The sequence below is a fragment of the Ammospiza caudacuta genome, chromosome 5, assembly GCF_027887145.1.
Source record: "Ammospiza caudacuta isolate bAmmCau1 chromosome 5, bAmmCau1.pri, whole genome shotgun sequence".
In the NCBI taxonomy this organism is placed as follows: domain Eukaryota; kingdom Metazoa; phylum Chordata; class Aves; order Passeriformes; family Passerellidae; genus Ammospiza; species Ammospiza caudacuta.
The window spans coordinates 8,151,696-8,176,478 of NC_080597.1; the positions used below are offsets into that span (position 1 = coordinate 8,151,696).

Genomic DNA, 24,783 nt, shown 5'->3' on the forward strand with positions numbered 1-24,783 from the left:
TGCCAAAATCTTTTCCACATAATTTTTAGGGCAGTAATTTCACTTAGAAAAATACCATGTTTGGTACTCAGATCAGAGGGTCAAGTTACTCTTGGGCAGGAGTTCTGGCTCCATCTCCCCAAAAGCTTCCCTCAGAAGCCTCTTTGGTAGGAATGTCTCCCTGTCCCATGAAGCACAACAGCCTGGGATAACAGATTCCCTCAGGACTTCTTGGAGAACTCCTCAGCACAAGTGGCTTGCAATGTAAGGTCTCAGTCTCAATCATCATACTTTTCACATCTGAATTTTGTTTAGGTAATCCAAATTAATCAAAAGTAATAAAAAGTTAACTTTTATTGTTCCAAATTTGAAACTAGCACGGATGTTTTAAATGATTTTATTTTTGCATTAAAACACTGGCGGTTGACTAAATGATCTCTAGAGGTCCCTTCCAACCCTCACAACTCTATGATTCTGTGAAAAGGTACATCTCTAAGTGATAATTCTGTAGCCCCATGTTCAAAAGTCAAAGCAAAAAAGGAGATTTTTTTAAAATAAATAGTAACAAGCTTACCAGTTAGGTCTTAACTCAGCAAAGGAGTGCATGACAAGGGACCATTCAAATCCTTATATTCAGCTCTGCAACAACCAGGAGACCTTACTAATAAGTTGTCTGTGGCTGCCATTTGTTTGCTTTTTAATAAAGTTTTACTATCTTGGTCAACTTCACAAAATTTCATTCAGAAGTTCAAAAGAAACCTGTCAAATGCAAACTACACCAAGTATAAACTAATACTGGTTTGGGTTTTTTTTTAAATAAATCCTTACTCTACCACTAATTTCAAAAATCTATATTTTTTTCTTAATACAGGCTTAGTAGGTGTTAAGAAATAGCTGGAAATACCCCAACAAAGTAAGTTTTAAATTTCTGAAACTGGGATGGAGTACAGGGATCTGTCCCTACCCTCTACAGTACATACTTGTTTTTTGTTGAATGAAATTCCCAATTGCAAAGCAAAAGTAAACAGCAAAAGCAACTTCAGGTATTTGTTTCAACTACCTTACTTCTCATACTTGCAAAAGTTTAATGCAAGTACACAAAAGCAGTTGTGTTCAAGGACTAGGAATATAATGGATTTTGCTTCTCAATTTTCAAACCTGTGCTTCAAGTAGGCTGGATGGGGTAGGATCAGTAACCAGGCCTGCAAGTCATCAGCATTTCACAGCACAAAGAATAATGGTATGAGACAAAAAATTCCCAGTCAGAAAATAATTGGCGTATACTTAGAAAACAAAATTTCCTTATTAGGGTGGCAGTAAAATTGAGGGAGTTGTCATCGGAGAAAAATACAGCCCTGCAATTTCGGGATTAAAATATGAATTGGAGCATTCTCTACATGCCAGACTATTAGCTTCTAGGTCAAAGACAAAAATGTCCTCTCTGTTCAAGATTTCTGTGCTCTATAAAGTCTTAGCAGCATCTGCTTTTCTGTTGTCCAGCAAGGCTGAGTTCTGAACACTGGTGTGTACTTAGGCTGAAAAACAGCAGGATGTAATACTTTCCATATTAATCATGAGGATTACAGACAGTAATGCCAGGCACAGCTAATAGATTTGAGAATGCACAAACACTTCAAGTTGGAGCTGCACTTAAAAATCACCAGATAAAGGTTGGATCTGAGCAGGAGGGACATCCTTTCTCTACACTCACCACTAGTAGGTGTTAGTGGGTGCCATCTCCAGCTCTGAGAATGGAGAATAGGAGAGGATGAATGAAGAAAAACGGAGCAGAGATTGAAAAACTATGAGAAATCAGCCATATCATCATGACTTCCCCGTAACACACACAGCCACACATGCATGCAGCCATTTCTAATTGTTTTATCAATATCAGCTTTGCTGACCATTTAAAAATCCAACCTATGCTTTAAAACAGGTAGCGTACGTGTCAGGAACACAAATGTTCACCAGAGCAGCAAAACACAAGACCAATTCAACAGAGCAGATCATACATTTTTAACCTCATAGCACGGCAGGAAAATGCTTTAAACCTGTAGCAAGTCAATGAGAAATCTTCCCCACTGGTAAGCACAATAGCAGCCATCCATTTCAATAGAAGTTTATCAGCAGTGAAACCTGACCGAGATAAATGACGAAGCTGTTGAGCCACAGCCTGCTTCTGCCTGCTGCAGGCTGCCAGATAAAATGGGAACAAAAGCTCCCTGCTGTACCCCCTACCAGCCTCCATTAACCCCTGCTGATGCTTTATTATCGTCTGGGGGCTCCAGAACAGCATAGCATGAATCAGTGGGTAAAAAATAAATAATAAAAGCTCCTATGTAGCACAAACAAACCAGAAATGTGGCTTGTAAGAATGGTATTCGGTTTGGTACCCCTGCAATTGAATAAGGGTTCTGAGGAATCCCACATGCAAAGGCGAGAAAAATGAGAAAAGCACAAAGTATGTAAAATCATGTATGAAAAAGGCAATAAAGGCAAGTACACAAATGCATTTCTCCTGCTTTTACCCCCCTTTTCAACTATACACAAACACATGAAGCAAAGCAGGGACCAGGGATTTTATTCTGATGCCTTCATGTCCAATTCCAAGTTTCATCTTTGGAACCTGTCACAAACACCTTTGTTTGCTGCACCTACGCCAGTGTCCTTTCTTCAAATATAAGTTTAAAACATTTACTGAAGGCCAAAGCATCTTCTATTACACAGATATTAAAAAATGGATGGTGAGGGCATGGAAAGTGCAGCAAATCTCCTCAAGATTCCTGGTTGCCATTGGAGAGTGGGCAGTGTGAGCAAACTTGAAATGTTAGTAGTATTTTAGCTATCACAGATTAAGATAGGAATGCACATTTAGCAAAGGCCACCTGGTTAGCTAACATCAGAGGCTCTACCAGTCCAGCTGGCCCTGCCTAATCAAAATCTCCACTGTAGAAGGGGATAAAGTCCTTGTGGTGCCTATCAGGAATGTATTAGGGAAGATAGTTTGGATCAGCTCTGCCTCAAGCAAAGACAAACTCATCCATGGGGTTGTTTTTGCTCAAGACTGGGGTGCACTTGGTGGGTGATGTGGAAACAAAATGGGCACCTCAGGGGGATTTATTTTTTGGGTGAGAACTGTGTGTGATGTTGAGCTGTATAATATTGGTTGCTGAATGACACTGTCGCTGCATGCCATAACTCCATGGACAATGAGGATGGACTGCTCCAGACACACCAGTCATGAGCTCCTGATGTAATTTGCAACCAGCCAATGCCACAAGAGTCCTCTTGTCCTAGAAGACACTTGGGACAGATAGAACCCACAGCCATGGACTTAATTAACTCAACAGACATCTTGGGGGGATGGCCACTGACTACAGAAATGAAAGCTATACTTTGTGTGTGTACATATACATGTATACATGATGTACATGGTATAAAATAAGGGGTAGGACATGTCCTGGTTCTGGCCAGAACAGGATTAACTTTTGCAGTAGTCAGGAGAGGGCATGGCCAGGAGCTGGAGGTTATTCTGTACCCCCTCAACTCATGCTGGGAATGGGGAAAAGGGATTCTCTTTCAGGGAGAAGGGGTTCCTTCAAATTGAGGAAACATGGCAGAGAGAGCCATCCAGTTTTTTCTCTTGTCAGGGATATTCTGAATGAATCATTTCTTTCTGTCATTACTATTGTGCTGTTACTGTTAGTTTTCTTATCTCCTCGCTGTTTTCAGTAAATTATTCTTATCTCAACCAGTGATCTTTGCTTTTTGTGCCTCCAATTCTCCTCTCCATCCTGTGGGGAGAAGCGAGAGGTGTGTGGCCTGGAGAGTCTCGACGGGAGCACTAAACTGGGGAGTCCCATTCCTTAATCATGACAGGTGTGGATAAAAATAAAATCCCCTTTAGACTGAACCATTCTCTTGGATAGACACCCCCACTGCATCCTACAGAGCCCTTCCATGCTTTACTCACTGCAGAAGCCACACTGAACATGTGTGCTGATCATCACCAGGGTCACTGATTTTTAGCCCCTTTCTGCCCCTCTGAAGGGCAGTTAGCAAGCAGCAACATTGCATCTAAGGAAGAACATGACAGAATGGCCTCAGCACAGCAGAAGAGAGGCTGCATGGGTTCCATCCAAAGGTCTACCCATCCCAGTAGCCTTTCTCAGAGAATAATCAACACTTACAGAACTGCATAACTGAAATGCATACAGAAACTTTTCAAGAAGCCTCCTTTCTTCTACAGCAATTTACAGTTCAGTGATTTGTAGTTCAGAGGCAATTTTATTTGCCACTAAATTGTAGTGGAATTCCCTTCCACAAACCTACCCAGTCTTCCTAGTAATGTGTCAGCTTTTAACATCTACAACCATTTCCACAAGTTACAACATCAGCTTTTGCTTGTTCTGCACCCACCACCTAAAATTAGTTACAAGGACCAACATCTTCTGTCAAAAAAAGTGTCTGTGTGGGAAGTGTTGGCCACCTTATGCAAAATTTTATATATCTGTGCCACATATGCCTAAATTAACACCTTCAGGAATCAAAAAATACAAACCCACAACCTCAAACAAAACCAAAATCCAAAAGCACCGAAGAAAAACTGTGGGAGAACTTTTTCTCTGTTGCTTTAAAAGTTTTAGCCCAACTGTTTCAAGATTTACTGCAAGTTGATAAGAGTTAACTTTTTATAAAAAGCAGCAGCAGTAATATAACTAACACTTGGAGACTCATAGGAAAAAATAACTAGTAATTCTGAAATCTTAGAGTGATGAATCTTTTCTGATGCCCTGCAGAGATGGTACATGACAACCTGGAACAAACTCGTTTTATTGGCTTACACTGATTTAAGAACAATGAAATGGAAATTGTCCCAAAAAACCTTTGTGCCAAATCAGATATCTTCTGTCCTGCCACAGACACTGTAATGTTGACATAAACATTCTATGATGTGTTCTAGCCAGTTTGACAGAGTTGCAGCAGTGAGCTCATGCCTGATCTAGATGAAAATTTCTGCCACAAACCGATCCAGCACTGAATAGAATCATTATTAATGAATAAGGAATCTCAGTGTTCTGGCAAACATGAGGGTGAAGAATGCCTAACTTTCCTTTTGCAAAACACAATCAAGGCTGAGACAGTATCCGGGCTGAAGTGCTCAATAAATAAATCTCTACACAACCCTCAGACTATTTTCTCCTCTTTTCACAGAGTTGGTGTAATATTGGGTGAATTACAGACTATAAATCTTGTTTTCAGGACAAAGAAAACTCTGCTCCACGAGGCTCTCTCAGGGAGTCCTTCAAAGCAACTCACCTTGCAGGACTGGAGTTACTTTGGCTCTAAAGGAGAACTAACAGTTGTGTGACCTTCCAGCACATGACTGTGACTTCACCTTGACTTATTTGTAGTTATAAATGAGTAAAAACAACTTTGTAAGTCTAGAAAAAGAAATGATTGTGCCAAATATGATAAGTGTTAAAAGTTATTTGCAACAGTTAGGAATCAACAAGGAAACTGTAATTCCTCAAAGGAAGGCAAATCTACCAGGATATAGCACAGGCAGACCTGAGCACCAGGTAGCAGTCAGGTCTCCCACTTCCAACAAAAGCTTTTGACAACAAATTGATCAAATGCTAAACAATACCATTTTCTCAAAGACTGACAGATAATAAATGCCAAATTTGTTTCGCAACTGTTACACAACAAAAATAAATGCAAGACTTTCAATGTGGGAGAGAAGAAAAAAGTGTCCTTTTTTTTTTAAATCAAAAGTTTCAATTGGACATGTAAGAAAATAGGAAACTCTATGCTCTTGCTGAAACTCTAATTAAACAAGGGAGATGCAAAGTATAAAGGATTTCTGGAAGTATAAATAAGTGCATGTGAAAAAATATTTATTTCTTTAAAATATATTTTACTAGGCTCTAAATTGAGCAGTGCAAAGACTGAAAGATGATTTTTTTTTAAAACTACATACATTAATTCCAGTAAAAAGCTTTTTCCCCTAATGACCTAAGAATTTACTTATTTAACAAGTCCTTATCACACATTCTTACAAAGACAGCTCTACTACAGGGATATAATTTCTATTTTACACACAAAAAAATGAGGGAAGAATAGCAAGTAACTTGCCCAAAGGCTGAGAAGAACAGAGTTGTTTCTAAAAGCACAACTCAACCACCATCCCATCACCCTTTTCAGCTGTATCAGAATATGAACACCTAGAAAAGCAAAACTACATTCTATAACTTCATGGAATAAAAAATGCAGGTACAGTTACAAACCTCTATTTTGTCTGTTTTGGCATCTCCCCAGTATATTTTGCTTTCTGCATAATCCAGTGCCAACCCATTTGGCCAGCCAAGTGAGGTGTTCACCAGCACAATTCTGTCTGAGCCATCCAATGCTGCCCTCTCAATCTTTGGGATTTCTCCCCAATCTGTCCAGTACATGTACCTGCAAAGGAAACAAACCTTATTAATCCAAACCTCCAATATTCTTATAGCATCTTCTGGACTACTCTTCCCCAAAACCACATAGCCTGCAAAAAGCTACAGAAGCCCTAAACTAAAAGTATTTCCTTACCTAGGTAAGAATGCCCAAACCATTCAGAAAGAACTGGCATGCAAACATACAAAATTCCTGTACCAGTCTGCTCAGCAAGACAATATAACCAGGGCTATTAGCTAGAATAAACAAGCTGATTCACGCAGTCCACAAAAATATTTTTAAAAATCATAAAATATAGACACATAAGGTGACTACCCACGTGGTGAAAATAGAGCAGTAGTGCTTGTGCCTCAGAGATTCCCATTATTTTCATTTGGAAAGCTCAGAAGTTTATCACTGCATAGATAGAGAAACTATGTAGATAGTTTACCACTATCTAGATAGAAGCAGACAGAGATATCTTCTTTGCATGACAAATATGTTAAAAAATGCTCCCAAACAGCTCCTCACCCAACCATGGGATCCAGCACAATGGCTCTGGGTTCTTCTAGGTCCTCTGATATCAAGATTTTCCTCATGGTGCCGTTGAGCCTGGTGACCTCGATGCGGTCCGTGCCCGTGTCCGTCCAGTAGAGGTTGCGCGCCACCCAGTCCACGGCGATGCCGTCGGGGTGCGCGATCTGCGCCGTCACCACGAACTGGCTGCCCGAGCCGTCCAGGAAGGAGCGGCGGATGGCTCTCACTTCGTCGTCTGTCCAGTAGATGTACCCTTCCAGAGGGTCGAAGTCGATGGCGATGGCGTGGCGGATGTCCTCCAGCGGCAGCACGATGTCCGTGAAATCCGGCGTGTCCAAGGAAATGCGCCTCAGGTCCGTCCGGCGGGCCAGGAGCAGCAGCGCGGTGGCACCTGCAGGAACAGGACAAACACCTTGGAAACATTCCTGGAAACAGAGAACCTGAGTCTGTTCTTTCCCAACAACATGGTCTAGCTACCTTGATTTCACAGTGTTAAAAATCTTGGGTTTCTGTGGTTGATATGACCCCTGAGGTATTAGAAAGTTTTTTTTTTCCCAGCTCCATTACCACTGAAGAAGTTGAGATTTGTTTGTTCTGTTTTTCAAGGTTGTTTATTTTTTCTTATCTATTACATTCCTTCTCTGACCTGCTGAGATCTGTCTGGCAGGTTGGGTTGTGGCACAGTGACTGCCCTTGGGGTGGTGATAACTTTTTATACTACAAACTATGAGTACTTTATTTACAATAATTTTCTAATACCTATCACCTATGTTAGACAGTCTGTCTCCGCCCTAAACCAATCAAACAGTGTCACCATCCCAGCAGAAGATGGAGGACAAGAAGAAGGGGAAGGACAGAACATGCCCAGATTCCTCCATCTTGCCTCTTGAATCCCCATAATTCTACTTTTCCACCCTGTGACAAATTAACTACCATTCTACTCAAACTCTTGTGGCTTGTAAATCTTCACACAAAGTTGTTAATTGTTTCCATGGGCTAAAATCGAAGGCACAGGTGTTTTTGACTCCGTGCCAGGGTCTCGAATCACCCAGGGCAGCCAGAGGAATGTCCTGGGTCCCGACAGTTAGAAACTGTTGTAAAATAGTTGATAGATCCTTAAGCATGTACTGTTAGTTTGGTTGTTATATTGTAAAAGGGGTTAAAAGAGTAATACACCTCAATAAAGTGCACCATGCCCCAGGTGAAACCAGCCAGCCTGGAGAGAACTGTAATGGGCCAATCAAGGCCTTAAACCTTCATGCAAATGAAGGATCCAAAAAGAAACCAATCCAAAGGGACAAAAACCAAGATTGAAAGGGGCTTCTGAGCCACTGAATTTGTGCCACATCGGGGACATCCCCAGCGCTGGTGTTGGTTGCAGCATCCTCGACGGGAATGCTCCTGCTTGGCCCACGGACCCCCTTGCTTTAGGCCTTTCTTTTTTTTTTTTAAATAAAAGCTGAAACCACTTTAGTACCAGGAGCCTGCTCTTGTTTTTATCAACAGGACCTAACCAAACTGCTGGGTACCAGCAGAGAATTCCACTCCAAATGTGAAGCTGCTCATAATGTCTCTGTTTACTCTTCTTCAGAACAAGTCAGATGTGTTTACAGAGAAAACTCAGTGGTCCTTTCCCAGAACGTATCATGTTGCTCATATTCTCCATCCATATCATTCCCTCCAAATTACTGAAATAGATATGCAGCAACTATGCTGCTATTTCATGCAAATCAACAGATGGCCTGCAACCTCTTAGATGAGAAATTAATTATTTACTGTTTGGTGCTATTAGTGAGAGGACAGCCATGACAAACAAGCTGTATGTTTCAACAATGCCCGATAAATGGAAAAATTGTAACAGAACGCCATGAGTAAACCTCTTTTGAGAAACTCTACTTGGAGGAGTCAGATTTGGGAACAGACCACTGTGCAATGACCATGCAGAGCAGGAGGGCTGTCACCTTCTCCCACATTTGCTAAGAACAAGCTTATTGAAGACATGAAGATAAATAATAGTGTCTTATAAAATACTTTTGAGCCAAAGCACACAAAAGCCTTGCCGGCTTTTGGGTCAAAAGTCAGAATCACAATAAATAACTAAGATCAGCTTGCACTGCAGAAAATGTTTTCACACAGGCAACTCAGCATGTTTAATGGTACTATCAATGACAGTTGCCCTTATTGTCTAATCGAGTTCATTTTCATTTAATTTTCTATTCTATGTCCCCAGTTTTCAAGGTAATGATGGATAAACAAGCACCACACCCCATTCCAATTAAACTGGCTTATCAGTTTGGAGTCTTAGGGAGATAAGAGCAGCTCAGGCCCGAGGGAAGCCTGAGCTAAGGTGAAAAATGCATGTATAATTGCAGGGAAAGTGTGGTGCAATGGCTCTCCTCAAAGAGTGAGAGGACAGGCTTTGGCAGGGACTGATGGAGGATGAGGGGGAGGGTGGAGAAGGCTTAGGAAAACAAATGCATGAACATGCAGTGAAAATGAGCAATTGCCAAGCCACATTGTGCCCATGTCTCGATTTTGGTGTGTAAGAGGTATAAATAAGAGCTAGAAAACTGAAAGAGCTAAAACTGAAGGAAGCTGGTGATGAAAGAAGAATTTTGGTGCCTTATGCCAAATTTGTTTTTTTTTAAAAGACAGTAATTGATGTCGGTGCTAGCTGAAACCTCACTGCATGCTAAACCTTGGAAAGATGCCAAAGCAGCCACTGCTTCATTTACAGCAAGTTTTAGGTGTTAAAAACCTCTAAGACACTTCCACAGTGCTGCGGGAAACAGCATCTTTCAACAACTGAAGTTGAGGATATTATTACAAGTCTTTCTGATTGGTAGTCCAGAATGGACTAAGATCAGCTTTGGGATCCTCTGCCCTAAAACACCTTGTGTTCAGAAATACATGCACACAGTGCTAAACTGTTCTTCTAATGAGTAAATCCTATGCATTAATTAATCAGGAGGGGAGAAACCTGCAATTACATGCCTATGTATCCTTCAGAATATTGTAAAGCATGACACAGCCAATGGGAAAAGGGCCTGTTAGAGAGGTTCGTGGGGTTTTTTTTTTATAATTACAGAAGCAATTAATCTTGACACAGCAGTCTCTATGTGTATCTGTATTTGCTGCTACTATGTACAACAAAAAATTCAGCACTGAGATTCAAGCAGACAGGTGCATTATGTTCATAGAAAGTACATCACTAATCCCTACAATTTAAGTTCAAGGAAGAAAGAAACACCTACTACATTTTCTTAGCAACTTCAGTCATTTATCCAACATAAATGGATTAAACATGATAATGACAAACATATTAAAAACACCAAACAATTATATCTCTTGTGCATTATGAAGTAAACCTAAGGTTGAGCAAATGCCCTAACCTCAGAGTTCAAAATATATATATTATCTACCATATACAGCAATAGTGTAAAGCATAATTTAAAAATAATTTGTGTGTTTTGGCTGAAGTTGACAGTCATTTCAAAGAACCAACGCCAGGTTTCCAGAAAGGCTCAGTTCAGTATAACCATACCCTTGCTCAAACTCACCCTTAAAATTGACCAATTGACCTTCCCATTCTTCCCAAAGACAACACATTTCAACAGCTTCAGTATCCTGTTTTCAGCCTGCAACCCTGTTGTTTAGTCAAACAACCCATGTGTTTAACTTTAATTCAGCACTGGGAAATGAGTGGCTTTCAGCTACCCCGTGCTGGACTCTGGAACCCCGAGCTAAGAATTTCATGCTTCTTATCTGGCGGCTTTGCCAGCATTCCAATCCCTCCATCAAACACCAGCCCTGAGCCCTCCAACCAGGCAATAAAAAGTTGAAAGCTTGCTTCAGAGCTATTACCCAAACATTTGCAAACCAACACCTCAGCTGCTTAGTTAGATCAGCAGCCATTCAGCTCAGGAAAAAGAAACCAGCAGCAGAGAAGCATCACACCTCCAGGCAGGCTGAGGGAAAGATGGCTCTGAATAGCTCCAGGCTCGTCCTGACAATAGCAAGGGCTGGGAGTATTTATAGACTGATCCCGTTACCGCCTTGAGAACAGGCAGGGAACAGAACCCCAGGTGGTCTCAGAAGTGTGGCCAACCCCAGCTGTGCAAAGTTTACCTGCCTGGGCACTGATCACCACTCACAAGATGCTCGAGGTACTCAAGGGTATCAGGACATGACAAAACCAATCAATTTTGTTCACTTCTACTCCAAAGATCAGTTATGAAGCAGAAACTAAGATAACAGCAGGATCTCCAGACCTCTTGCCTTGCCTAAGAAAAATCAAGCCTCTAATGATGAGCATGAGGGAGAGAATATCACGAGTACAGAATCGTATTTCAAAAAAAGAAAAAGACAATACAGGTTGCATGCAAGCATAACTTTATTTTTGGCTTTAAAAAAAATAATTATCAGCACTTTTTAGGGGAACTGGAACAAGTCACAAACGTATAAAACTTCTCAAACCTCAGCTGGCTCGGATGCTTTCAAAGGGCACATGGAGGCTGCAGCCAGAACTCTGATCTCACACACATATGCAGACCTGAGGCAGTTTTCCCTCTGTTTCTAAACCATTCAACTTGTGGACTAAGCTCAGGATTCTTTTCAGCAGTGCCTCAAGTCACAGGATATTCAAGAGAGTTAGCAATTTTTTGAAAGCCAAGTCCCTTACTTGTCTAAATATGGACATATAAGCCTTACTACTCCAGACTCTTAGTTTTGAGAGCTTTAGCCTACTTTTATTAAGCACTTTGAAAGCTGGGATTACAAGCTCACGGACGGTGCATTACATTAGTACTGGAACTAATGCTTGCCTCAAAAATTCACTATTAAAATTCTAAATAATTTAAATCTGTGTGCTAGCTGAAGTCAAGAGAAGGGGGAGAAAGGGGGAATCAGAGCAAGCACGAAGATACATGCAATGGCACAGCTTTAAGTCCAATGCCCTTCTAACCTTTATAATTAATTACATCTTCTCAATGATATACAGGCCTCAGTCATTTGTAAGTTATTGAACTTTAAAACCATCGGTGGTTGCTGAGCTACACAGACACATGCTCAGGAATGCATACAAAAGAAATGCTAGACCTAAGACATGTATAATGCATTCCCTGTATCTGAGAAATCATGATTTTTAATACATCCCAAATAGAATTGCTTCACATTTGACCAAAACATTTAATTCCTAGATTTCTCCCCTAGTTTCACAATAGTGACTAGTTTTGAAGTCACTATTGTGAAAGAGTCCCTGATACAACAATACAAACTAGAGTCTTTCATGTAAGCTCAACCTTAAAACTACAAAGGCAAAAGAACATGCACCTGCAATTAATTATATATTTCTTCTTTCCTCTAAAAGAAATTAAATAATGAAGGTGTGAAACTAACATCTTGATCTGTGCTGACAAATTGGGATCCTGGCTATTCCTGACAAAGCAAATTAGGCAGTGGACTGCCCTAAATTGCAAAACAAAGTGCAAAATTCTGCTTCCTGCCTCCAGGCCTATCAGGGAAATAGAATGTGAGTATCTATGGGGAAAAATAAAGATTCTTTTCCTGGAAGAGAACAGAATGGCCAAAGCAAGGCTGAAACTGAAGTGTGCAGCACTGCTTTTTCTTTGTAGTCAACTCACACCTCCTTGCTCAGCTGAAGTTGCCACTGGTTTTCTCAGTTTAAACCACATTTCACTGTTGGCAGAAGCAACTGCAGGACACAAATCAAACTCCTTACGGGCAAAGACAGAAGCTGAGCACATGGACAGAGAGATCTTCAGGCAGCAGTAAGAATCTAACTCCAATGACAAACTCATTTATATAGGAAAATTCAGGTTTGTCTTACAACTGTCAAAAGACCATTTGAATGTAGCACTGCCAAACTCGGAACAGCAGAACACACAATACTGAAAAAGAAACTGCAGTATGTTGCGCAGAAGAACAATACATTACCAAGAATATGACACAAGGTGGTAAAAGCTCTCTGGCAGAAGCCCCAAGTCCTGTCTGGGTGCTCAGAAAGGACTCTTTGTTTCACATGTCACTGAGAGAGGACTATCTGGCCATGAAATAACTTACTTGGCTCTTTTGCTTGAGGGACAGGGATTTACAAACTTTCACCTAGGGAATGGGGGAGCTAAAACCTCACTAGAAGCCCACATCTCAGTATACTTTACTGTTTTGATTTGTGTTATCAGGTATTAGAAAAATAGTTTTATTCTAAGGTATCGCCCCCCTTCCTGAAACACTGTGGAGAAATCTTTCAAAATTGGAATGTGTGTGTTATTGTATTCACAGATCTTACCAGAAATAGTAAAACTCCTCGAAGGTATGATTAAAAAAACCCTATAAAAATAGAGAAACTAGCACTGGGAGAAAGGCAAGGGAGGAAAAGATTTCCTATAAACCAAGATTATTCAAAAACGCTAGGTTGTCATGGAAACTGCTCAGGGAGGTCAGCCAGCCTCACCTTTGGCTGCCAGCATCATCTGTCAATGCCAAAGCACTGCAAACACCACAAACACACACTCAAAATTCACCCATCAGAATCCCTCCAGCACAGCCCAGTATTCTCCACAGCACAGCATGAAATAAAGCTCTCTCCTCAAAGAGGCTCATTTCACCATGAAACAATTTGGTTTAGGAACCAGGTTGATTTTAGTCTGCTGCTATAAGACAAAACCATCTTAAAGAAGAGAAACTCAGTCTAATTTTTCACCTTTCTTCACTTCTCAGTCACCAGTCTCTCCCATGGTCATGTACACATTCTAATTGCAAATGGGGGTTTAATCAGCACTGCAGCATTACAGATGTACACTGAAACTATCTGAAGTAAAAAATGTTCAGTTCTCAGGGTTCTACTCTAATTTCACAGCAGATATAGAGAACAGGTAAGTACAAGGGGAAAAAAACAGCCCAAGAAATTAGAAACAATCCCCCACCATTGCACACCTGAAAATGAGAAAACAAATTTACATCCCAGGGGTCCTGGAGGAGCCTAAGAAAGGAAATCCCCACAGAGACAAGTCCAGATTTACATCCTGAACTCTGATCTATGGCTACTCTGGCTCTGTTCACTTGCCACGCTCTCCTCCCTCCCCCAAATCAATAATTGCAGCCTTTGCACCTACAGGAAGGATCTGTGCCTGGAAAAGCTCTGGAAAGTTGTAGGTCACTCACAAAAGCCCTAAGTGTGCTTAGGGATCTGCACTTCCCTTCAGGGAGAGAGGAGTGAAAAACAATCACTGTTTTGGGGCATGCTCAGCTCTAAATGCTGAACTTGTTGCATGAGTATGTCAGAAATTAGCTCTGCACAGGATCAAAGCTGCACAAAACCAGTGGACCTGATGAATAATTTGAGTAGGTTGTTTCATCTGGGTTATGTGCTGTCTCCTTTCTAAAACCAAGTTAAATAAACAGTCTCAATTTTCTCCTCTCTTCCCACTCTTTTTTTCCTAAAAAGGCAGAGGCAGAATGTGCCAAAAAGATAAAGTAGCAGAATGGTTTAAAATGCAACATGATATTGACAAGCAGAAGAGAAATGTTCCTGAATAAATTTTTTTGCATACAACTGGACAAAATACTGTAGCAACTTGGTTAACAATATTTCTAGTACAGTGGGGGCTTATGTTCTGTAAATTAAATACATGTAATGGCTGACTGAGAACAGAAAATTTGGCTTCTCATGTTCAGGGAGTGGGAGAAAAGAGCAACAGTTATAAATTCTGAGACATAAGAAATGGCTAAAAAAGTGAAATGATGATTCTGAATATATCTGCATGAAAAATCCTTTTAATAAGGTTCTGGGGTGGATTTTTAATATCATTCTTCTACTTACCCTTGGTAATTTACTTTGATACACTGGAATTTATCTGTGCATATCAAGTATTTTTGAAAAAGCACATGGATTTGTGTCACATTCTGACTGCATACAACCAACCCAGAGCAGTATTATTAAAGCTTCTTCTTAGACCAAGGGAAATGGAAGAAAAACATCTTGTTTGTGTATTGGGAAATTCTTATAAACAATCCTGCCAGGCTAAATTGGGAGCTGCTTTTCACATAAAAGCAGCAATTTATTTTAACAAGGTTCACAGAGACACTCAAAAATAATCAGCAGAGAGCATGAAATAGCATGAAATTAAAGAAAACTCTGAACATAGCTGACAAACCTGAAATAATTTTTGAAATATAAAACTCCAATTAAAAAAATATTTCTGTATCCATTTTATTTGGCTTATTTACACTAAGCTCTGCTGTATCATTTCTTCCTCTATTTACTTCTGTCCTAGGGAGATGATCTGCATGAAAGATGCTAATTTATGATCCAGCTAATTATCTCCCAGTGTTAATTTTGAGCCTGTTAGTGTGCTACAGCAACCACAACACAACATCACAAGACCTACACTTAAAAAATATAACAATTTAAAATCATATATATTAGCCCACAATGAGAAACTAAAAGCAGTTTTTGGTCAGAGCTTGCAGCTCTAAATCTTGATCATGTCTTGAGTTTTAGGGCATTTAGCACGTCTAACAACATGCCATTATTTTCAGAGAGAGATGTCAGGTGTAAGTGTGTATAATAAATGGAAATCAGACTTAAAAAAAAAAATTAAAAAGGAGTTGTTGTACAATCTAATTAGCCAAATACTTCAGGATCTATGCCAGAAATATTTAAGAGACAACAGAGGATGTAGGTATCTTTTTCTCTAAGAAAAAACAACAACAGAGCTCCCCAAAACTTGCAGAGAGTTAGTGACAGAGATAGGACTGCAACTTAAATTTGGTAACTGGAGGTAACCTGCCCTTCAATCATGAGAATTCTTCCTTTTTACAATGTAAAGGGCATTTTCCAATCACTTTTATCTGTACTGCAAAAGCACACATAGTTTCATTACTTGCCACCCCTAACAGGCATCATTCACATAGTCCGACTGGAAGAACCCCTTCCCTCCAAAAGCTACTTTGTGCTTAATCTAAAGGATTTTTTAAAAACAAAGCCTACCATCTTTGCAGGTCTTTCCATTCTCAAGAAGTTTCACACCAGTGGGACATGCACACTGATAAGAGGGCTTGGTAGGAGACATCAAACACAAGTGGGAGCAGCCACCATTATTAGTTCCACATGGGTTTGTAGCTGTTAAACATAAATCACACAGATTAATGCTTCTGATAACGAATGACCTCATATCATGTGTTAAGACACAAATGGCATTTCAGTGATGGAATCAGTGGCAGCAACACAGATTAAAGGAGGAAATGATAAACACAGAACAAGTAAAAATTACTTCCAAGTGTTGAGTAGTGGGGTACTTATGGTACCAAAATGCACTGATGTTGAATATTTCCCTTCTTGGGAAAGTAGCACTTGGCTCTAAACAAGAACTTTGTTTCAGCTCTGCTCTTCTCATTTTTACAAACTCTTCATCATACTGGTGCTGAATGTATATATATAAAAAAAAATACAAATACAGTAAATTAACACAATGGTTAAGACAGTGGTTACTACACTAATATATATACTTTATATATACACTATATATATATTTATATATACTATACTAACACAGTGGTTACTACACTACTACACTAGACCTGCTTAATATCATCTGCCAAATTAACACTACTTTCCACTCAAGAACTACCTCTTAGAAAAATAAAAATATTGCGTTGCCTGAAGTTATGGTACAGAAAACAGAAAAATATCACAAGAGCATAAATGTGTTGGGCAGAAAAAAAAAGAAAGGGAGGAGTTTTCTTGCACTTAAAAATCCCTGCAAAAAATGCAGAGAATATCTGGTTTCCCTTTGGATCTTTTACTATTCTCTGCACTGGAAAAATTGCATCATGACGTGGTTGAAGCCACCCAGCACCATCCAGAAAGACTAATTAAAGATTTTTGCAAATCAGTTCCAGATTGCAATTAAAAAAAAGGACAGCAAGACAGCTTACCATTTGGCTGCCTCTTCTGGCTGAAGGCATGGATATCCATGGGGGAGAAGATGTTGGAGTGGATCTCACGCAGGTCCTCCCCGGAGTACTTGCTGCAGGCCAAGATGGAATGTGTGTTCCAGTCCGTCCAGTACAACGTGTCCCCAAACAGTGTCAGAGCAAAGGGATGTGGAAGGGAGCCTTTAACCACTGCTTGCCTAATAGAGCACAGGAGAAAATGAATGTTCAAACACAATTCGTAACACAGTTTTGCCTGAACAGAGCTTCAGTAAAAAGAAGTTTGGGTATTGTTGATCACAACATTGTATTTATTTATTTCTGGGAAACAAATATACTGCCCCTGCTTTGGGGAATGATATGAAGGAACAGCACAGGAATAGTATTTTCAGGCTGCCTAGTGGTGCTGAGAAGCCCAAGAGATGCTACCTGAAATCCTTACTGAGATCTGTTGGTCCTTTTTATCTCTTGAACAGCCCATGCCTGTAGGGCTCTCTGCCACCACATGAACACCAGCTGATTTGATGCAAGTCTGACTGCTTCCTGCTGATACACCATGTCCACCAATTCCAGCCTCAGCAGATGTCACACTGAGACAAAATGGTCAATTAGCTGTCCATCCATCTCTTCCAGCTCCTCTTTTCAACCATCAAAAAAATACTGTAAAGTCGTTTTTCACTCTAAAGAAATCCTTAAAGTTACTTCCATTATTATGATAATTATTAAGCTATTGTTTTCACTATAAGCAGTGCCATTGAACAGAGTTCTAGTGATTTTCTGCCACGGTAATGATATAATTTCTGAGCAAACTGGGTCACTGCCTCTCTCCAGGTTCACAAACAAAATTAAAGCATATACTCATATATTTTATGTATATATACAAAGACATGCTCATTAGCCATCACAAAAATGCAGCACAAACATTACTGAAGACAGTTTTTCCAGGTTCTTGTGATGTAGAAACTAATTATCTATACCTAAGATCCTCAGAACTGGAATTAAGTAGCTCAAGTCTTATTTTTATTTTATTCACAATCACAGAGAAGTTTAAGATGGAGAGGACTACAGAGGCCATCTGGACCAACACAAAGCACGACACCACACAAGTACCACTTACAGGAGTGCTTCTTCCCACCTCCTTTCTTCTTAACTGCCTAAGTGGAAGTGTGTTCCCACCTAGGCAAGGTCCTTCTGAACAGTGGGGATCACCATCCCTTTCCGGGAATGTCTGGATAATCATCCATACATTTACTGAGAAAACGCCATGACTTCTGGAAATAAGTCTAACTGAAGTGGTTTAACAGACGACAAAAATACTCTTATTTTCCAAATATTTGCTGTTAAAATGTAACAGAGGAGTATATTAAAGCAAGAAGTTTGAAGGTGTCCTCTGAATACAAAGAAACTATAGTCATTACTGTCCTTTCACCTTAGCTTCTGGAAAAAGATGCATTATCGTTAAAGTTTTTATTTTTTTTCCTATAGATTCCCTTGCTTATCACTCTAGTGTTCCAATTCTACATGAAATTAAATCTATTTCTTGGTATTTTGCACTCAAAAGTAGGACATAGTATCTTTTCTTTCTTATCTCTGTCTGGAGTCAGGTATATATTTGCTTCTAATTAAATGCACCGACTAAGCATCTTACAAAAGACCATTGTAACATAATTTAAAGCTGAAACCTGCCAGCCAAACAGTGAAGCCAGAATGACATAACACATTCTGGTAACAAGTATAAAGGCATTCTAAAATTGCAAAGAGTTTAACCAACTCTACTCCCAAACTCTAAATATCTTCAGATTTGAGTTTTATTTTAGAGCCGGCTAGGGGACTAAGTCTTTATGTATGACATATTGTACATTTGACAAATGACACCTACAGCATTTTGTTATATGAAACAGAAGCAAAGACCAAAACTCTCACTATAACCAAACCTGCACCAAAGGCAGCATTCCCATAATAAAGGAGCCACAGTTTCATGAAACATTCTGACTAACTTTAAAACAAAACTGACCAACCAAAAAAAAACTCCAAAAAACACCAAGAAATTTTACATGTGATTTGTACCCACCCATAAATCTTTGAGTACAATAGCTGCTGTTAGACATACCTAACTTTCAGACAACCCTCTATTCATATGACAATGCATCAGGTGAACTGTGACCCTTATTCAAGCCAGCCCTTATCTGGAGAGATTCAGAATCCTTTCATTTGACTGTGCTGTCAGTCACAGTCTTGAAGCAATTACTGCTCAACTTGTATTATTTTTCTCAGCAGATATAAGGTTGCAATGCATGAAGATGGCTTTGGGTCCAAACACAAGTGTGTATTTCTTGCATCTCATTAAGATCACTATTACCAGGAACATGTACTCTGTAATCTTTGTTTCCAGCAAGCCAGTGCAAGGTGATAGCTCACTTCCAACCAGCAAAACCAGCAGGGCTTTTTCCCAGGGCTTCAGCTGAGCTCAGTGAGTCTCCACACCCTAGTGGGGAGTGAGAAGAAGGGACTGGAGAGCCCAGCTATTAGAAAACAGGAAAAGGAAGAAGAGAGGGAGCAAGAAATGACCTTCTGATGGCTGCTGTGAGCAGCTGTGCTTTAGCACAACCTGCACTAGGAACTGCAGAGCTTTCTCTGCTTTTGGTGAGCAAGATGAGGGGCTCTGACTTCTGCCTAGACCAATTATTTATTAAACACACCCAGGTGGATGAAGGTGGCCAGTGTCACCTGTAGCACTTAGCTGCTGCACAGTGCTGATGGAAGCATGTAAGAGCTGAAATGGAGGATGTGAGACTCCAGGCAGCTCTCCAAAATGCAGTTTATTACATCCAAGGTGTCACAGCAGTCCAGGGTCATGGGTGACAGAGCTGTGCCCACAGCTGTCAGCTCCAGCTGCAGGCAGGCCTGGAGACCCTTTGGTTTTGGTTACAGTGCATTATATACTTTTCTTTGCTGAGCATCCTAATACAGTAGAACCAATCTATACCTTAACTTTTATCTATAGCCTATCATAACTACTGTAATTACCATATTCATGTTACTGTTCTCCAATCACTAAAAGTCAGTAACATTACAGTTTAAGCTAGAAGTTGTTTTCCAGTTTTCTTGCAGTGGAAAATTCTGAGACCTTTTTTCTACTTGCAACTTTGCTAACTTGTTCACCTGTGCTATCTTTCTGCTTGGTAAAAATATCTTGCTTGTGGTGGGTTTATTCTTTGCTCTAAGTCATAAAATCTCCTTTCTAACTAACACACCCTTTGCTTCCTAGGTTATCCAGTAAGACTGGCTCAGCAATTCTTTTCTTCTATATCAAAACTTGCTTCCATCTCTATTCCTTCTTCAGATTCTACATTCAAAAATATTTCTGCTAAGCATACATATCTGTGAGACTTTCTGGTCAAATTTTCATCCTTCCCAACAGAAGCAGGTGCCTCCCACCTCCAGGGTGGTTCACAAGCACCCACACAGGGTTGGGGAGCAGAGAGGTCTCCCCATTCCTGGCCCTGATGGGTTCCAGGTACAGCCCTGCAGGTGCAGCTGGGCTGATGGGGACCGACAGCTCCTTGCCAGGCTTCACTGCAACAAGTGACAGGACAGCAAAAGGCTCTCCACCCTCTTATCCTTCATCAGGCTCCTTGGATTCCTCAGACTGCTGCACTTGTGTCATTAGTCTTGTTTAAAAGAGACGCCAGAGACAATGGGAAAGTGGGAGCTGGGGGTAAGGAGTAATGGTATTCCTTCAGGAGACATCTCCAGGGCCTCAGCAAGATGCAAATTGGATCTAAATTAGATGGAACCAAGCACACACAAACTTTAATAATCTCTGCACCAGGCATAAAATCACATAAATTTGCTTTAAAAATCTGGATGGCGATTGACGTTTAAAAGGCCAACATCTCTGTTGAGTTGGCTGGGAAGGAAATGTGTAAAGGGACAGCAGAGAAGGAAGGTGAGGAGAGAAACAGAGAGAAAAGATGGAGATTCCAGAGAAATTAAATTCACTCTGTGTTGAATATCATGATTTCCCAAATACAACTATTTATCATCACAGTAATCAGAGACGCCATTACAATAAATATTTGCTATGGAAGAGTTTTCTACTGTCTGGAGAAAATATAGAGTTGATTTAAATATATTCACCTTTGTTCTATTTTTATTCTGTGAAGAGTCCTGTGAAACACTTGGTGAAGATAAAGGAAACAAACAATAAACAAGTTAAAGTGGGAATTGCAAAAGGAGCTCAGAAAGTGACAAGTGGAAATCTTAGCAAGTGGCCAAAGCACTCAGAGCATGAATCAGATGAAGCAGGATGAAAGATTAAGATGCACCCATAAAATACCACACCAGGGATGCCACAGGGAGGGCAGGGAGCTCTGGTTCCCTCAACTCACAGGATCTCCTCTCCTGCCAACCTGACAAAAACATTTGCAACACAAACTCAGAAAAGTAATGCATTTTTATGTATTTTTATCATGGATGCTTGTCCAAATCTTCCTATCAGAAGACAAGCATACTTTTAATTAAAAAGTAAGCAAGAAACATGATTTGTGGGATATAATGCTCCCTTTTTCAGGCTCAAGTGTTTTTGTCTTTTGCCACTTCTTTAAGCCACAATTGCCATGTGTTTCTAGAAAGAATATATAACAAACAGGTCTAACCGTGACATTTCAAAGCCCACCTGCAATGAAAGTCTGGAAAAGTCAATCAGAAATCAAATTATAGTTGAGAAAGGAGGTCATTCTGTGGGTCGCTTTTCAGGCAAACAGATGTTTTGAAGCTCCAATTTCTAGCATTTTTGTTTTCAGAAGTACCTTGGGGAAGAACCAAGAAATTCAACCTAGCTCTATGTCCAAATAATCTAATTAATTCTGTTTATGCAGGATTCTCTAGCAGTTTTAATTAGGGCATTATTTGGCTTCTGCACTGGCCTGTGTTGGTGAGGCATTGAAACAGGCTTCTCACCACTGACTGGTTCTTCATTGCTTGAAGGTGTTAAGCAATTTCATCACCCAGAAATATACAGAAAGACATGAACAGAACATGAGATTTTATACCTTGTACATAATGTCATGTACTGTACACATTATAGGCAAATAAGGAAAAAATCCTCTTCTAAATGCAGGGATACAGTATTTTCAGTGTTTCAACACATCTGCAACTAATCATCTGGCAGACAGACATGAGCTGATGCTTGAAAAGAGGAACTAGAAAAAAAAAAATCAATGCTCAAGTGCAAACTTAAGACATTCACCTCTTGCAAGAGCTTCCCAGCTTTCTGACAGTTGCTGAAAGTATGTTTTCTTACAGTGGCCTCAAAAACCATCTCATTAGCACAAACAATTCCTGGGGGACCTTGTAAGTGCATTTCCCTTCAGCCACTAACGTGTTAACTTATTAATTAGAACTGCTGCTGCAGGGTAAAGGAAGGGGAAATTAATTCAAGAACTGCTTTAGCAGGCCAACCTATCTTGGGGACTCTACTCACAAGAGAGCTGTCTGCATTTCAGTTTTGTTTAATTAGTCCCACAAAAAGCAACTGCTCCTTCTGATAAGAGCAGGGCAAGAGCTGCAAAAAAAAAACAAAACCACCTCTTCTATGCATCAATTTAGTTCTGTAATTATTGCATTCTGACATGAAAAACTGTTCATTCCTTTCTCTCACTGGCAAATCAAGGGCATTAGTCATCAAGTTCTTTGCTCTTCGTCTTTATTCTAATGAGCCCAACACTGGAGCAGCTAGGGCTAGTAAATCCCAGGGCTAGCAGGTAATGAACCATAATCATCCCTGTAAAATTTGCTAGAGAGGTTTTCTCACGAATTTATGACTCTACCACGTATTTAACTGAGTACTATTGCCAGAGATGTCACGCACACTGCTTTAGTGGCTCACTGTGACTACTGGAAGATGTGACAAAAGCTCCACCTAACCCCAAAAATCAAGGCTTATAATTTGTTTCTCTCTCTACAGAATCTTCCCACCAGCCTACTGTACCCTTTCACTTTCCAGACCCCTGCAAACAACAATTGAAGGATTCATGTCCATCATGAACCTGGGATGGGGCAGCCCTGGACACACTGGAGTGAAGCTGGACAGCAGTGCCAGGGACAGGGACCTGGAGGGGCTCCTGGTCAATGGCCAGGTGGACATGAGGCTGCAGTGTCCTGGAGCAAGGAGGGACATCCCTGTCCTGGGGACATCAGGCACAGCTGGGCCACAGAGGGACTGTCCCACTCTGCTCTGGGGCAGCCTCAGCTCAAATATTGTGTGGAGTTTTTGGGTGCCACAATGTAAGAAAGACATAAAGCCATTAGACAGTGTCCAAAGGAGAACATGAGGATGGTGAAGGGCCTTGAGGGGAAGCCGTGTGAGGAGCAGCTGAGGGCACTTGGTCTGTTCAGCTGGAGGAGGCTGAGGGCAGCCATGGCAGTCACAGCTTGTGCTGAGGGGAACAGGAGGGGCAGGCCCTGAGCTCTGCTCTCTGGGACCAGGGACAGGAGCCAGGGAACGGCTGGAGCTGGGTCAGGGCAGGCTCAGGCTGGAGATCAGGGAAAGTTCTTCCCCCAGAGGGTGTCGGGCACTGCCCAGGCTCCCCAGGGAATGGCCACGGCCCCAAGGCTGCCAGAGCTGCGGGAGCGTTTGGACACCGCTCTCAGGGATGCACAGGGTGGGATTGTTGGGGTGTCTGTGCAGGGACTGTCGGGGTGTCTGTGCAGGGACTGTCGGGGTGTCTGTGCAGGGATTGTCGGGGTGTCTGTGCAGGGATTGTTGGGGTGTCTGTGCAGGGATTGTCGGGGTGTCTGTGCAGGGATTGTTGGGGTGTCTGTGCAGGGACTGTCGGGGTGTCTGTGCAGGGATTGTCGGGGTGTCTGTGCAGGGCCAGGGGTTGGACTCTACGATCCTTGTGGTTCCCTCCCAACTCCATATAATATTCCATAATTCAGATCAAAGTACTTCTCTGAGATATAAATCTTAAAAGTTTTAATTCTTGTGTAGTGTCAGGTGTAGAGAGCTAATATTCAGAATATAAGAATAAAAGAATAAAAAAGTTTCAGATTTCTTACAGACTTAGAAATACATCATTAATTTCTAGGGGGAACTCCTTCCAAATTTTAGATCTCTGAGGTCTGAACTTCAATACTTTAATACTGTCGGTGACATCAATTAAAATATTTTCCTATTTACACAGCATTTTTTCATTTTCCAAGCCACAAAGTCAGTTTTCTCTAAACTGTTTGAATTTTTTTAATACAAGGATGTTACTTGCTACCAAATTTTTCTCCCAAAGCAATTAAAACTTATGCCATCCTACTTTACATGAAGGTTTTACAATTGCTTACCTGCTACAGACTCTTTCCCACCTCCTGTCATGCAACAGTAAAAAACTTGAGAGATCACCTCTTTCCTCATCTGCTTCCTTTTCTAAGTTACCAAAACTACCCAGATGACCCAATTTTTATGAAGATCTGTCTTTCAATAACCCATTCGCCTTTTTCATTTCAATAGAACCAACTTCCAGAAGCATGTACTTTCCCAGACATGACATTAGATAAGGCATCAGAAAAATTAGTAACACTTCACAAGGATAAAAGAATCTATTCTGATCAAGAGAAATTTAGAAACAAAAAACCTCAAACCAACTAAGTATAAATATAAAGCAGCAATTTAGAAAAATGGTCTAAATATCAAGGTAAAAAAATGACCAGAACTGGCAGTGTCTAAATAAACCAGAGTCTGGTTCAAGTTAGATTAGGCACTTGATAATGATCTTGTTCTCCCCCACACTTAACTCTTAAGGAAAAACCCCTAACTGATAGCCCTCTTAAGAGCTGGTGGATAACTGTAGGTGGGGTTATTTGCTGGTTGTCCTTTTTTTTTGA

The 24,783-nt window shown here is 40.6% G+C and overlaps 1 protein-coding gene across 1 annotated transcript in view; it reads right to left on the minus strand.

Moving 5' to 3' along the window:
- The window catches only part of LRP6 (LDL receptor related protein 6), a 115,987-nt gene that overhangs the window by 43,218 nt on the left and 47,986 nt on the right, over nucleotides 1–24,783 (minus strand). The window contains exons 4-7 of the mRNA XM_058804948.1: nucleotides 16,909–17,105; nucleotides 15,962–16,093; nucleotides 6,946–7,342; nucleotides 6,270–6,441 (exon numbers count right to left, since the gene is read on the minus strand). Of these exons, the coding sequence (XP_058660931.1) occupies nucleotides 6,270–6,441; nucleotides 6,946–7,342; nucleotides 15,962–16,093; nucleotides 16,909–17,105 (898 nt within the window). The remainder of the gene's footprint in view (nucleotides 1–6,269; nucleotides 6,442–6,945; nucleotides 7,343–15,961; nucleotides 16,094–16,908; nucleotides 17,106–24,783) is intronic.